We start from the raw sequence: 16,379 nt of genomic DNA on the forward strand, positions 1-16,379 counted from the left end.
TATATATATATAATTTTCTTTGTTCACAGTGGAAAGTTCGCCACAGTTCGACGTTGCACAGATAAAACCAACGACCGAATCTACGCTGCAAAATACATCAAGAAACGGCGACGTTCAGCTAATGTTCGACACGAAATAATGCACGAAATCTTAGTCTTAAGGATGTGTGACCCGTGTCCACGAATCATTAACCTGCACCAAATATACGAAGGTTCATCAGAGATGATCTTAATACTTGAAATGTAAGAAGAAACGAGACATGACCATATTGTGTATTGCTCTCACTTGGGTTAAACAGTCCGTTTGAATTGAGCCGTTTGTCTTCTAATGCAGAATTGATTAATTTCATATTTTTAAGTATGAAGGTTTGTTTTTATATAAAACAGTAATTTTTTAGGACATTTATATTTCACGTTCTTTTTTGTAGAACTTTCACACAGAGTTATATAAAAGCTATTCGCGTATAACAGTCCTTAATTTTGATCTCTCATTAGTTAAGCGGTAAGTCTGCAGATTGACGACGCTAAAAGTTGGGTTTTGATACCCTTAGAGGGCAGAGCACAGATAGCTCATTGTCGTGTTCACCCACCTTAAATGTTTCGACTACCTCTTGTCTGACTGGTTCATGATATTTGACCTTTGCCCTTATAACGCGCTCACAGCCTCTAAGAATCGAACCATGGTTCTTTGTATTTAAGTCCCAGTGTGCTGACCAATACCTCTTGCCAAACCCACAGGGTTAAGCTTTTAGACATCAAAATGATCATATGAAAATTTTCCTGTCAGTAACTGACATAATATCGTAAATATTGGAAATGACATAACAATGACCTAACTATGTTGAGCTATTATCTGCACACACAGGAACTTGAAGGAATGTTGGAGTGCTAATGATATAAATATTGAAAAAAGTCAGTCATGGCTGTTATGACCTGAACATTGTAACACAAGCAATACAATTACTATGGATAAACAAAACATATATGTGTTGACTGATACATTATCTTTGTATTGAATTTTACACAATCTACATATACGTAATAATAACGACTGCAGAAACATGTACACGAAGACTAGAATGTTAGTCACAGGTAAAATTACTTTAAGACTATAATGTCAGTCGCATATAATGTTAGTCGCAATAGACAATGATAATGAGACTGAAATGTTACTAGCAGAAATTACAACATAAAAATTGAAATGTTCGTGGCACATAAAATCACTTCTTTTAAAAACAAACTAGAATGTATTCGTATATACACAACAACACAAAAGTTAGTTTTAATCGCAAACATAACGACTCAATGGTTGGGACTTTAGTTGCAGACGTTTGGATGTTGCTCGCATATATTTAATTGCTGTTAGTCGTAAATTGTTAGCAAAACATAGTAAAATACAACATTATATGTCTCTTTTACAACAATATACATTCAATATTTCAGACACCAACCAGGTTTCTAAAACATGAAGCGAAAGTATAGCAGGTTATAAGATCATTGTTTTCGTGAATATCAGTGAGGTACTTTGACTCATTATTTGTAGAAGGAACTTTATTAATAATAATATAGAATTGTCATGCTCTCTTACTGTCGCACTCCTGAGAATCTAATGAACACAATCGCTTTCTAACAGTTTTAACAATTAGGCTGTGCTGTTCTACAACAGTTCCTAATAATTGAATTTTTCATTCAGCTCCATTTTATCTGGAATTTGGCGGCTTAGCTGTAGGCTTAGGAACTTATAACGCTGAAATTGGGGGCTCGATCCTTGTAATCTTCAAATTTGCAGCTTTGTTGTTAATAACAAACAAACGAATTTTATTGTTTCACGAAAGTTTGCTTTGTTTTGAAATTCGCGCAAAACTGCTCGAGAGCTATCTGTGCCAGCCGTCTCTACTGTAGCAGAGACAGACTAGAAGGAAGGCAACTAGTTATCACCACATACCCCCAACTCTTGGGCTACTCTGTTTACCAACAAATAGTGGGATTGACCATCAAATTATAACTCTCTCTCACACACACACACACACACAAAGCTGAAAAGGCGAGTATGTTCGGTGACGAATATTCGAACCCGTGACCTACAGATTGCGAGTCGAACACCCTAATCACAACACCCTACGAAAGTTTATTTTCTTTTTAAATATAAATAAAAAACGTTCCATTACTGTGAAAACAACAATTCAAGCGTTTATAAAAGGTTATTTTTCTTTCAGCTTTCACTAACCTTTAAATTATCTGAAACCTTATGCACTCCCGGCCCTGCCATTGTATCCTGTGATGTACAGACTATTAGAACTTGTTCATTTAGACCAGTGGTTCTGAAACGTTTATGTCCACGAACCACCTGATTTTCTTTTTACTGAAGATGACTCGACATAGTATAATTTGACAAACAAATTCAACGCATAAAAATCAATATAGTATAAATTATTAACCCTAATTTGTCTTTCTACATTTTAATGAGATGGATGGGTCTCTTCTGTAATGTTAGGTTTATTGTTCATCAGTTTTACTTCAACTCAGGTACATCATTCATCCTGCTTCAGGGCCTAAATGAATAAAGATACCATCTCCCACAGGCCTGGCATAGCCGGGTGGTTAGGGCTCTGGACTCACAACCTCATCCCACCAAACATGCTTGCTCTTTCAACCGTGGTGGTATTATAATGTTTTAGTCGATTCCATTATTCGATGGTAAAAGAGTAGCTCAAGTGTTGGTTTGGGATTGTTAAGACTAGCTGCCTTCTCCCTAGTCTTTCGCTATTAAATTAGGGATGGCTAATGCATATGGCCCCCGTGTAGCTTTGCGCAAAATTCAAAAGTAACCAAACCTACCTTCCACAGGTGCATAGTAACAGACAAATTACTCTTGAGTTGTCTGAACCTCATACTTCAGATAATGAATTTCTTTTAAAGTCTAACCTTAATATTCCGACGCAAGAAATCTCCAACCAGCGTTCTTTTTCTTTCGTAGAGAAACCAACAGTCAGGTCGTTATTTTACAATGCGAGAAACTCCTTAGTAATGAACACGTTTATCCACTTTAACTCAAAAAAAGACATGCGACATAGAGTTTTATAGTCCGAGATGACGAGAAAACCCACTTGTAGAGAAAATTATACAATTAAAAACGGTTGGTATGGATAGAGAAAACACTAATAGAGGAGCGAACAATGTTTTGACCTTCTTCGGCTATCGTCAGGTTCACAAAGAAAGAAAAGGTTACTGACAACATGTTTGAAGGCGGTTGTGTAATTGAGTGTAGGAATATAGAGGGCGTGCTTAGATGTTGGATATATTTATTAATATAGGTATAAAGATGTTCCTTTGTATTGGTTCATTTTGAGCTGGAGTTGTTATATAAGTGAGGTTACCGAAGAAAGGTTGTTCGCTCTTCTACATAGTACTTTATCTACCCATACGAGCCGTTTTTTACATATATTGTAGAGTTTTATATTTGTCCCACTTAATGTGCACGTATTCTTCTTGCTCATACAGCTAGAATTCTAAGGTCTCTAGTGTCGGGTTTGTTGCGGGTTCTACAAACTCTTCTATTTCATAATTATAGAATCATTCTTCAGATCACCTGAACGGAGCTCGCAAACCACTAATGATCCTCGAATCGCATACTGGAAACTCTGACCTAAATGCCTCCAAAACAGCTTTCTATTGGTTAGAAATTATAGAATATCTACGCTCTTAATAATTACTTTTCTGGTATTTAGAAGAAATGATGGTCCTTTTAGGTGTTTCGTTAAGGTCAGTTACAACTTTTCGTTTCCAGGGCAAAAGGAGGAGAACTCCAGAGACTTTTGGATGACGACGAAGTTTTTGAAGAATCTCAGGTGGTCCACGTGATTATCCAAGTTTTAGAAGCTCTCTTATTTCTCCACGGCTTGAACATTGTCCATCTAGATATTAAGGTTAGCTTCACTGCTATAACTTATTCGTGTTTTCTCTTCTTACCTTACAATGAAACCATGCATGCATATTGTTTTTGTAATAGCTATAGCTCAATGATTTTATAATAATATAGAAATATTTGTGGATTTTACTACCACTTGTAAGGCACGTCCCCCTCCCAAATAAACACATAAACATTATCCAAAATACGTGGCAAGGAAACTGTAAAAAAGCATCTTATGGTTGGATGAATATAATGCAAAATTTATTATCACACGGTAACTGTAAAGTTACGTTGTCCAAAGCATACACTTTATGCATTACTACAACACAATATTTATCTGTAAACCATCCAAAAGTAAATCTACACTATCCTTAATTAGCACGTTATACTCGTTGATATATAAAGCAACATTTATCACAAACCTATTTTGTATATAAGACTAAATTCCCATAGCATTCATCTTATATGTTCCTAGAGTACAATATACATCACTAACCCATTACAAATATAAATGGCTTCTGATATGTTACTACAGTACAACATTTATCACCAACTCACAAAAATAAAAATACATCCTCATGAACTTGAGAATTCGTTGCACATGTTGATCATTGAATCACACGAAAAACATTTAAGTCAGTTTGATTTACCATGGAACCGTCTTTAGTGTGTAGAAAATATAAAAAGAAATCAACATAATTCAAAATTGCGCTTCCACTATTATGTTTCCTCTAAAAATACGGTGTAAATGTTCAACATTCCTTCCGTTTATGTTTGCAATACTCTATTTATTATCCGGGAATTTACAAAAATGAGTCTCAAGGCTGAACTCCCCTGTAATTCCATCTGATAATTAAAGCAATGTTTCTCAAATTATTGTTTTGGATGTGAACGGGTAGGGTGAATAGTGTGTCAGGTATAAAGAACTGTTTAGTGTAGATGCTATCAAGTTATTTCTTTTGTGATTGAATATTACATGATCGTTTAGTTTATTTTCATAACTAGAGTTAAAAGTAATTATTTTAAAAGCGATAGTTATGACAAATTTGGTTATGCTCTGTAAAAATCGTACGCTATGTTTATAACTCACTGTAAACCAACATAACTGTCGAATGTTGCGTGCTCTCAACTGATGTCGAGGATATAGAAATTTTTAGAAGACCTAAGTGACAGACATATAAATACACTGCTGGCCAAAATCTTAAGACCAATGAATATAAAGAAAAAATATGCATTTTGCGTTGTTAGACTCAATCACTTATTTGAGTAGAGCTTCGAAAGATGAAAATAAGAAAAGGGAAAATAAAAATAAGAACTTTTTAGCATTTAATAGGGAAAATGTGAACACTAGGAAATTAGCCTAAATACTAGCTGGTCAAAAGTTTAAGACCATACTGAAACGAAGCGTTAATCGGTAAACACGTAACGAAATTTAGTCATTTGTGCTCAAGCTTAAGCGTTGTCAACATCTCCCACTGACATCTCCTGTATTACATTGATTAAGAACATGACAAAGGCTAAAAAGTTAATAGAGTTTGAACGTGGCAGAATTGTCGAGCTGCAAAAGCAAGGTCTTTCTCAATGTGCCATCGCTGGTGAGACCGGGTGTAGTAAAACTGCTGTTGCAAATTTCTTAAAAGACCCTGAGGGATACGGAACGAGAATTTCAAGTAGTCGGCCCAAGAAAATTTCGCCGACGTTGAGCAGGAGAATTCGACGGGTTGTCCGGCAAGATACCAGCCGATCGTCGAACCAAATTAAGGCCTTTACGGACGCAGAATGCAACTCAAGAACAATAAGACGTCATCTTCGAGAGAAAGGCTTTAAAAACCGTAAATGTCTTCAAAGGCCACGCTTCCTTTCACACTACGAAACAGCTCGGTTAAACTTTGCTGAGAAGCACCAAAAATGAGACATAAAAAAGTGGAATAAGGTTTTGTTCTCCGATGAGAAAAAATTAACCTGGATGGTCCAGACGGCTTCCAACGTTACTGGCACGATAATAATATCCCACCGGAGACATTTTCTACACGACACAGTGGAGGAGGTTCCATCATGATCTGGGGTGCTTTCTCCTTCCATGGAACAGTGGAGCTTCTGGTTAAACAGTGGCGTCAAACAGAAGCTGACGACATTGGCATATTAGAAAAAGCATACTTATTAACTGAAGGCCCTCACTTGTGTGGAAATGACTGGATCTTTCAGCAGGACAACGCTGCAATCCACAATGCCCGCAGAACAAAGGACTTTTTCGTGGCGAATAACGTGATTCTTTTGGACCATCCAGCGTGTTCGCCCGAACTTAACTCCACTGAAAATGTTAGGGGATGGATAGCAAGGGAAGTCTATAGAAATGGACGTCAATTCCAAATAGTGCATGATTTTCGTAAAGCCATCTTCACCACTTGGAATAACATTCCAGTCAGCCTTCTGCAAACGCTTATATCGACCATGCCAAAGCAAATGTTTGAAGTTATTCGCAATAATGGCCGTGCAACTCACTACTGAGACCTCTTGTTGGTTATTTCCTACCCTGTTTAGGACTTCTTTTTGGTATGGTGTTAAATGTTTGACCAGCAAGTATTTAGGCTAATTTCACAATGTTCACTTTTTCCCTATTAAATGCCAAAAAAGTTTGTTTTTTTTTATTTTCCCCTTTCTTATTTTCATCTTACAAAGCTCTACTCAAATAAGTGGTTGAGTTTAACAACGCAAAATGCATATTTTTTCGTTATGTTCATTGGCCTTAAGATTTTGGATAGCAGTGTAGCAGCAAGCAAACTTAAAAAAAAAAAAGAGTAAAGTCACTTGAATGGAATTGTCGTAGTAGTAGAAAAAGGCCTAACGAACGATATGTTACAGTGAAAGTAATAATTTTGCAAGCGATAAGGAGAATAAGATGTCTCATCAAAGGCATTCTAAAATAATTGGACTGGCATGAATGGACTTTAACAAAGGCAGACGATTCTTGAAAATATGAAAAATGGAGCATACGATATTTGAAGTATGGCATACAATCGCGCTAACTCAGTCACAACGTAAGTAAACTATATACGGATAGTTTGACGATAGAAATAGAGAATAGTTTGGCTTGTCAACTGAATTCTAAAACAATTGAATAGGCCTACGCAGACTTTTGACAAGAAGAGTACTATATAGTGCTTAAGATATAATTATGATCTCCACTGTTTGAGAAATATTTGTAATTATGTTTAATTTGTTCCGAATATATATATTATTTTGAAAGCAAGTGAAGTACATGCTGTTCGTTTTTTCTTGTTTTTTGTTTTGCTTTTATCATCAAGTGACAGACACCTAATATAGAATAATGCTTACCCCAACACACTCATATTTTTATTTAATAAATTTATATACTACTTAAAAGGTTTTCTGACAACTAGCAAGCCAGCAATGGTTATATAATGGTAAAAGAAAACGCGAACGACAACGGAAATACGTAGGCCTGTATACACATAACTGTAGCAGTAGCGCAAATAGTGCAGAGGCTACATACAATAAGCTACGTAACCAGGTCAAGTGATTTTGATAAATATGGAGAAAAAGGGGAAGGTTTTGTGTTAAAAAAACGGCAATCTACGAAAGTTTCTTAAACACCAATAACAAATAGGGAGAAGAGAGGATATTTTATTCTAAAATCTCAAAGAGAGAAGAAAAAGAAAAGAGAGTTATAAGTAACTGCAAATAGAGAGAATAAAAGCACAAACTGAATTGCAAATCTCACCCAACTAATGGAAGATGGGCCCAAAAATAATAATGGAGTCAGGGCTAGCTGGCCTAACCTGCTCAAATTTGTTCAACATAAAGATGAAATGGAATATTTCCTGGAGATATATAAAAGATCTCCCCAAAGTCAGAACTAGGACAAAATACTAGAGTAGTCTGTTTTAACCCACTTCTCACACGAAAAGATCTTGACATATATGCAGGCATGATGTCAGAATATCTTATGAAATATGATAAATTAAAAGTGGTTTTACAGAAATGTTTTATTTTGGGTTTGAATTTCGCGCAAAGCTACACGAGGTCTTATCTGCGCTAGTCGTCCCTAATTTAGTAGACTAGAGGGAAGGCAACTAGTCATCACCACCCACCGCCAACGCGTGGGCTACTCTTTTACCAACGAATAGTGGGATTGACCGTCACATTATAACGCTGAAAGGGCGAGCATGTTTGGCACGACGTGGATGCGAACCAGCGACTCTCAAATTACGAGCTGAGTGTCTTAACCACATGACCATGCCGGGCCTGCTGAAATGGTATGAGCTTACTGATAAACGTTTTCTCAGGAAGTTCAGAGAAGTCACACCCAACATGTTTTCAATTTGTGACACGTCTACAGCAATACTTAATCAGATATACTGTCATGGGCAAGTGAGAAAATAGTTTTAAAAGAATGACAGATTTACTAATTTGAGAACAGTTCAGTGGTGGAATAGTGAGAAAGCCTTTTATAGGAAAATAAAGGTGAATACTCCACACTATACAGGATATCTTGATGCCATGTGTATCAAGGAACCAATACATGATTTAGTGATAGGAAGCATACCAGGTAGTAAATATTTAAAGTAAGTGCAGAAGAAAGGCCCTTCACTAGAGATAGTGTCTGAGAGGAAGTGAAGCACAAAAGAGAGAACCAGAAAGGACCTATCAAAACAGTTTTACTAAGGAAGATAAATTCAAATATAGCCAGAAACGCTTCTATAACAAGATGGCCAAAGGTCGACGTTTCAAGTTTTACAGAAGGTTTTGGTTCTATCACCCACAGCCAACAACAAACTCACCCAGCACTAGAAGGGGAAAGGACCTTTCACAGTAAAGAAATGGTCCACAGAACGTATCATAAAGTGAAAGTTGAGGGAACAGGAGATACTTCGAGAAGGAAGAAGACTTAACGAGTGCAACTATTGATATACAGATGGACATTGCAAGTGTAGCTGTCAGAGTAGCATAATCTGAAGACAATGATTTTGTCTTATAAGATAAGGACTTATTAGGCCTAAGAGTACTAGGTGAAGATGAGATGTACATGGACGTCAACATAAGCACATGACTGACCAGTAAGAAGAAGTAAGAGGGAACAAATCTGCTGTGTCAGTGTACAAATAGATACAGACCCCAGACAACATGAAACTAACATGAAGACAGGGGATCCTGTCAAGATGAAGTCCTACTAAAGGTCATACATGAGAAGGGACCAACAAAAGAAATGCAAATGCTGGTGTTGACTATATGAGAATATTTAGCACAAGACCTGGAAACAGTCTTTGTATATAATGAAAAATATTCTAAATATATCTCTTGAAGAGGAGCTTATGTTAGATATATATAAGACTGTTTATGGTATAGGTATTAATAATTTATTTATTTCGTAAGTGATTATTTATTGATTGTTTTTTTCGTAATATGAGACTTAAGAGTAATTATTTTAAAGGAGATAGTTCCGACAAGTTTGGTTATGTATTATAGATTGATATGGTGAGATTAACAATTTATAAGAGATAAGAGTGTTCTGAAATAATTCACCAACCTGATGGACTTTGACAAAAGGCAAACGATTCTTGAAAATTCGAAAAACAAGCATGTGATTTTTGAATTATATGACCAAGGTAACTCAACAACAATGTAAGTGAACAATACACAAAAAATGTAGCGATGGAAACAAAAGAAATAATTGGGCTTCTCATCTTAATTCTAAAAACAACTGAATTGGCTTGCGTGTACTTTTGACATCAAGAAGAGACCTGTATAGTGTTTAAGATATAACTGTGATCTATGCAGAGTAAGAAATTTGTGTAAATGCGTTTAGCTTGTTCCGAATATGTATATATATATTATTTTAAAAACTGTAGTGCATGCTGTTCGTTTATGTTTTTAAATATATCGCCAACAAATCACAGACACGTACTGTAGCAGAACCCTTACCTCAACACATCTGTATGTTTACTTACTGGCATGGTGCAATAATGCAAGTTAAGCGTTTTAATACATTTTTGAATAATGAAATTAATAAGTCATTACTACAACACATATATCGTTTTATATCTATTTGTGTATTATATCTTATTACTTAACTCAATCTTTCAGTCATTTAAAAAACAGGAGAGAAGAGGTGAGAGCCTGAAATCATATTTGTTAACGGAGGACGTGATGGCAAGTTTTAGTAATGTGCATTAGAGTTGTACATGAAACATCTAATTGTTAGCAGTATTGATATTCTGAAGAGCAGCTTATATCTATGGAATGCATGCTCAGTTGGGGACAGTTCAAAACATAATATCTTCATTGATGAGGCTCACCTTGTATCGTAGTGTTTTTGGGTAAAGTTTCTGGTTTAGATCAGTTACTATATAAGCTTCTGACAAGTGATATAACGTTTGACCTTCTCATTGCACGAGAATTTTGTTCGCTTGTTCTGATATAGTTTACCAAGATGGATACTGTGACATTCGTGTAACTAACATAAACTCGATTATATTAAAACAGTTTACCAAGACTGGCGCCATTTATGTAGATAACACAGAACTCTAATATACTGATATAATTTATCAAGATTAACACTAAGTAATTTATGTAGATAACATGAAGCTGGATTCCATTGATGTAATTCACCAAGATGGGTATCGTTTAGATCGAGGATATAAAATAAGAACTTCAAAAAGTTCCAATTAACCTAACTGGTAAACTTTTCATGAATAACTTATGGATACTTTATGAGACTGACTTTTAAAAGATCGAGAGATTTACGTTTACTCTACTTTGTTGATTTTTTAGCCTCAAAATATCCTATTGACTGGCTCTTTTCCAAAATGTGACATCAAATTGTGTGATTTTGGCATTTCACGATTAGTTTCAGAAGACGTCGAAGTGAGAGAGATAGTAGGAACTCCAGATTACGTAGGTGAGTCACCTTTCTGTTTTAGAATATCTCTTTAGGTCCTTACTAAGACCAGTCAGGTAAAAACAGTAATTAACAATTACATTCATGTTATGGAAAATATCTATGAATTAAGAAAGAACTTTAGATTTTATTTATTTTTTGATGGGTGGAAAGGGTATATGGTTTTTTGATGCAGTTGTTATGAAAGAGGAAACACTCGTAGCATTCTTAGACGTAAAAAATATCATCTACGAAGACAAGAAGCACAGATATTGGCTCTCAGTTGAAATAAAGAAACGTTGTTTTAACATTCTGGGTTGAAGAAGTGTTTGAATGCCTTTGTTTTGTCTACATCAAATCTAAGCATCAGGCCCAGCGCCAGATTCCAAATTATATAATGTTGAACAAGTTTTTGGCCACAGTTTGAGTTAACGTTTCACATGAAGGGCTCTGACAGCAAAAATATGTTGTAGATTCAATGTTATTAAAATAAAATGTTTACATTAACAGTTTCTAACTTGTTTTAGTAACATCACTGTAAGTAAACAGAGCTCTCTTGAAATAAACTACACTGCAACTTCTTTACAATCCCTTATTTAGACTACTACATTTAAAATCTATTATACCTGTTATATTGTAATAAACGCTTATGTTGAATACGATGCTAGGTTTAGTGCTGGAACAACCGACTTAAATAATATTAAATAATTTCGTTTTTCATTGTCCTCGACTCACAATCTGAGGGTCGCTGGTTTGAATCCCCGTTCCATCAAACATGCTTTCCCCTTCAAATGTGGGGACGTTATAATGTGACAATCAATCCAATTATTCGTTGATAAAAGAGTTGGCGGTGAGTGGTGATAAAACCTGCCTTTCCTTCTAGTCTTTCACTGTTAAATTAAAGACGGCTAGTGCAGATAGCCCTGACGTAGCTTTGTGCAAAATTCAAACCAAACAGTATTTTATTGTAAGTGTGTTTCGTCATTCGATAACGAGAAAAATGATTAAGTCGTTTTAATTATTATTTGTCATGTTCATTGCAACATCTTGATGTTTCAAAGTGGGGGTGGTATTTTGACCTTACTGTTGTAACAAAAAAAACCACTTCAGCTATTGATGAGTCTCTCACAGTATTCTGCAATTTAACAACAACAACAAAAAGAAATGTGAAAATTGTACAATGAATCGATATGGTACTTTCCATAATGATCCATCGTAACGATGGACCCCTGGACCTTATTTGCCTTGCCTTAAGGCTTGTTCCGATTACAAGAACAAACGATCTCTTATAATATCATTCATACTTGTAAAGCTGCATTAAAGTTACAAAACTTCAGTAAGAAGGCTTCGAAATTTGTTATAAAATTACATAGTTTTCGTTAAACGTGTGTCATCCCATTGAAAAAGTGAATGAAATAACCAATGGTCTTTCTTCTGACATTAAATTTCACGTGTGTAGTTTATTGAATAAAACTAAACATTTGTCTACAATAAATAAAAGTTCAAAGTTTAACATCAGTTATTCTAGCTGTACAAACTAAACTAATTAGATTGTTGAGTGAAACACAGTCGTCTAACCCAGGGAGCAAAAAAGGCACGTGCAAACCCATTTTGAATTTTTTTCAGCAAAAAAATTTTTTTGTCTCGTTCGTCTTGTGGGTTCTTCCTTACACTAGCCCCCTCTTTTAACAAAGTTATGCGCACGTGTATTGAATCACGTATATAAACTATATTCCATAAGAATCTGCTTTTAAAAACCACACGTAGCGATTTGGGTAAATATTTAAGAATTTTCAGTTATGTCAACAATACTATTCATAATCTTTAAGCCATAACAGAAAACCGCAACAATAAATTGAAACAATTTAAACATCAGCCATGTTTTTCATTCTTTACAACTTTTTAACCATAATTCTGGCATTTCAGTAAATCAGGCCTACTTTTTTTTAACCTTGTTAGACATATGATGGTGTAATATGCTCTACTTTATTTTTGTAGATGCGATCATACTAGACACAAACTGAGATGTTTGTAGTGTTGCTGTTAAGTATAGAAATGTAATGTAGTATGTTACTTAAACTATTTCTTCAGGATTAATTTGAGAATTTCTTGGTGTATTATTATAGCTAAACATGATCAGAATATTTATTACTACTAACGTCTCCACGCAGTGTCTCTTTATAAGTGTATGCGATCAGCATTCATCAAGAAATTCCATATACCAATTTACCAGTATGACAATATACTAGAAGAATAGCATCACATATTTCACGTATTTTGCTTTGCAAGTCACAAAACTATAAAAACTGAATTTATCTGAATATTCAACTTAAAAATATGGTCCTACATATATCATTTTGAAACTAAGGTACGACCCTGAAAGTGGATAGGCCGGATGTGGCCTAGCGGTTAGCCTGTCGAGTTGTGAATTGAAAAGTCCAAGATTCGGGACATGATGTCGCAGAACACCCTAGGCACTTTCAGCTGTAAGCGTGCCATAAACGTAACAGTGAATCCCCTTATTCGGTTAGAAGTGCTTCACAAAGCCTTTTTGCGTTATAATGTGACAGTCAATTACATTATTCGTTGTTAAAAGAGTAACTCAAGAGTTTGCGGTTGATAGTGATAACTAACTGCCTTCCCTCTAGTCTTTCACTGTAAAATTATAGACGTCTATCGCAGGTAGCCCTCATGTAACTTTGCTCGAAATTCAAAACAAACTCAATCAAACCAAAGTTTCTCTAGAGCTGGCTGAATGTCCTTCCTTCCTCTGCTCAGTGGCTCAAAATTAGGTATCACTATATCCTTAACTCTGATGTTTCTGACTAGGCCATTTAGCTCATGTGCTCCTTAAGTTGAAATATTCGTTTCCTTGTAACATTGGTAGCCATATATAAAATAAAATAGAACTTATTTAGAAGCTATGTCACCTGTTCTATAAATGTTCTAATATCAGTTTGGTAAGGTATGTATTAGAATAATGCCAGCTTAAATCTTGTTTGTTTGGAATTCAGTACACTGAAGTAACTCCCCATTTTATGTCTCAGATCTGTAAATGTCATGATAATTTTCAGCATCACAACGCAACCAAGATTATGGTATGTTATATAAAAATGTGATGTTATTTATTAAATTATATGTAAATAAAACTTAATTGTATTCATTGTAAGGACTCCCTAATGATGGAATGATTTTCTGACACTGTTCTGATTTAATAATAATTGTTTAACGTATAGTCTTACTAACACGCGAATGTATTTAACATATTATTTTTCTTTAAGTAAAGTTTATTGATGAACTCAGTCGTGTATCACCAGGGAACTTTAATATATTTTTATTATAATGAGATAACAACGTGAACAATTTCTTGATACATTAAAATATAAGTACTTCAATGGATTTCTCTATGTATAACATAAAAAAACAAAAACATTTCAGTCTAACTTAACGTCCCGAACAAACTTTAGGATATTTTCTTTACACTAACTTTGATGTCATGGGTTATAGAGAAAAACAGGCGATATAATTGTTTATTATTAAAACCTCTTATGTTTTCTTTTGTTAAGGTTTATTCTGCGAATGATGGGTATATTTTTGAAAGTCCGCTCATCATAGTCCTTGTCAAAACATTGCCGTTGATAACAACTATAGATAGTAGTCATGCATCTGAGTGTGTGTTTTCTTATAGCAAAGCCACATTAGGCTATCTTTTGAGTTTATGGAGGGGAATCGAACCTCTGATTTTAGCGTTGTAAATCCGTGGATTTTCCGCTGTACCAGCGGGGGACCATGCATCTGAAAATATCCTAATGAAGATTATCTCCATAAAATAAATTAATAATATCTGTCTTTACTGTCCACCTATAAATAAATTAATAAATTATTCATCTTTATTCTCCCAACATGTTTGGTTACTCTTTTTTAGAAATAAGTTCATATTATTTCACCAGCTTTCCGAATTCAAAAACAAGTCCACTAAAATAAGGCCTGGCATGGCCAAGCGCGTAAGGCATGCGACTCGTAATCCGAGGGTCGCAGGATCGAATCCCGGTCGCACCAAACATGCCCGCCCTTTCAGCCGTGAGGGCGTTATAATGTGACGGTCAATCCCACTATTCGTTGGTAAAAGAGTAGCCCAAGAATTGGCGGTGGGTGGTGATGACTAGCTGCCTTCCTTCTAGTCTTACACTGCTAAATTAGGGACGGCTAGCACAGACAGCCCTCGAGTAGCTTTGTGCGAAATTCCAAAAAACAAAAAAAACACTAAAATAAAAGTAACGCTTAAAGCCAGTTAGTGCCTTCCTTCCTGGCGGACGAATATTTAATTTCAGCACTCGAAATAGTTGCCAAGTGCAACCTTGTCTGACTGTCAGAATGGCTCCAACGTGCCGAATGAATTTCTTTATTTTCAGCGTTGGACCACATTCTAGATCAAGGATGTTATATGGGGGAAACAGAATTATATTATTTTTAACTTTAATATTTGCATATATAAAGTTAGTATTGTTAAAAATAAAATCGATAATGTTGATATATGTATTAGCATACGAATGGTACCAACTAACTTATTTGAAATCATTGTTTTTAATAATACAGCTCCAGAGATTCTTCAGTATGAACCAATCAGTTTCGCCAGTGACATGTGGTAGGTACAGTTGATGTTCTTGTACAATTCTTTTGTACCTGTCCAATTATGCCATAAACCTTAAAAACATCATCAGATTACCCGTTTTATATTTCAATAATTTATTTTAATTCATTTTATTTGACTGAATCGTTCTTTTGTAAGATGCAGATTTACAAAACTTACGAATAATTAATTTTACTAGGCTCAGATGTATCGGTCTCTACCGTTTTAAACTTAAATTGTCATTAGAGACAAACTGTGTTTTTTAACGACTTTTTCTTATCTTCGATCCTCAGGGTTTTTCAATGATGAGCATTAATCCGTTATAACTTCAAATATTCCGAACGTTTTGTCAGGGCTTTTTTCCCAACACGTGTAAATATATTTTATCTCTTAAATACGATCTAACAAATTTAAAGTGTAATGACAGTCGTTCCCAAATAGCGAGTTGCGATTTGTAAAATTATAAGTTTCGTTTCTGCAATTCTTTTCATTGAAAAATACTTTGAAATTATTTTGTCATGGGAAATATATGTTAAAATTTGACGTAGTTTTGTTTTCAGAAATGTTGGCATTTTATGTGTTTATAAGTTTTAAAAACCTGAACGCATATCGAAGTGGGATATTTTTTTTTAAATTAAGTGTTCTCAAACCTTTGCTATTTTTTTATTTCAGGAGTGTGGGGGTTCTGACGTATGTTCTTCTTTCTGGTTATACACCTTTTGGTGGTGCCACCAAGCAGGAAACCTTCTGTAATATCACTAAAGGAAGCCTTGAGTTCCCAGAAAAAATGTTTGAAGACGTTTCTAACCATGCCAAGGATTTCATTAAAAAACTGTTAGTGCAGAATCAAAGGTAACATATAGTTTTGTTGTTCATTTTTGATAGTTGTGGTATGAAATATATCAAAGTATTGAATCTTAAGTCGAGTAAAATTAATGTCAA

The 16,379-nt window shown here is 35.0% G+C and overlaps 1 protein-coding gene across 4 annotated transcripts in view; it reads left to right on the plus strand.

Annotated features, from left to right (window-relative positions):
• LOC143246404 (uncharacterized) overlaps positions 1 to 16,379 on the plus strand; it is a 38,143-nt gene that overhangs the window by 15,040 nt on the left and 6,724 nt on the right. For 3 of the 4 annotated variants that reach the window (XM_076493048.1, XM_076493047.1, XM_076493046.1), the window contains 5 exons: positions 30 to 242; positions 3,787 to 3,925; positions 10,702 to 10,828; positions 15,404 to 15,452; positions 16,110 to 16,289. In XM_076493048.1, the coding sequence (XP_076349163.1) occupies positions 30 to 242; positions 3,787 to 3,925; positions 10,702 to 10,828; positions 15,404 to 15,452; positions 16,110 to 16,289 (708 nt within the window). The remainder of the gene's footprint in view (positions 1 to 29; positions 243 to 3,786; positions 3,926 to 10,701; positions 10,829 to 15,403; positions 15,453 to 16,109; positions 16,290 to 16,379) is intronic. The other variant, XM_076493049.1, reaches the window with a different exon arrangement.

Source organism: Tachypleus tridentatus, chromosome 3 (assembly GCF_004210375.1).
Source record: "Tachypleus tridentatus isolate NWPU-2018 chromosome 3, ASM421037v1, whole genome shotgun sequence".
Classification (NCBI taxonomy): Eukaryota; Metazoa; Arthropoda; class Merostomata; order Xiphosura; family Limulidae; genus Tachypleus; species Tachypleus tridentatus.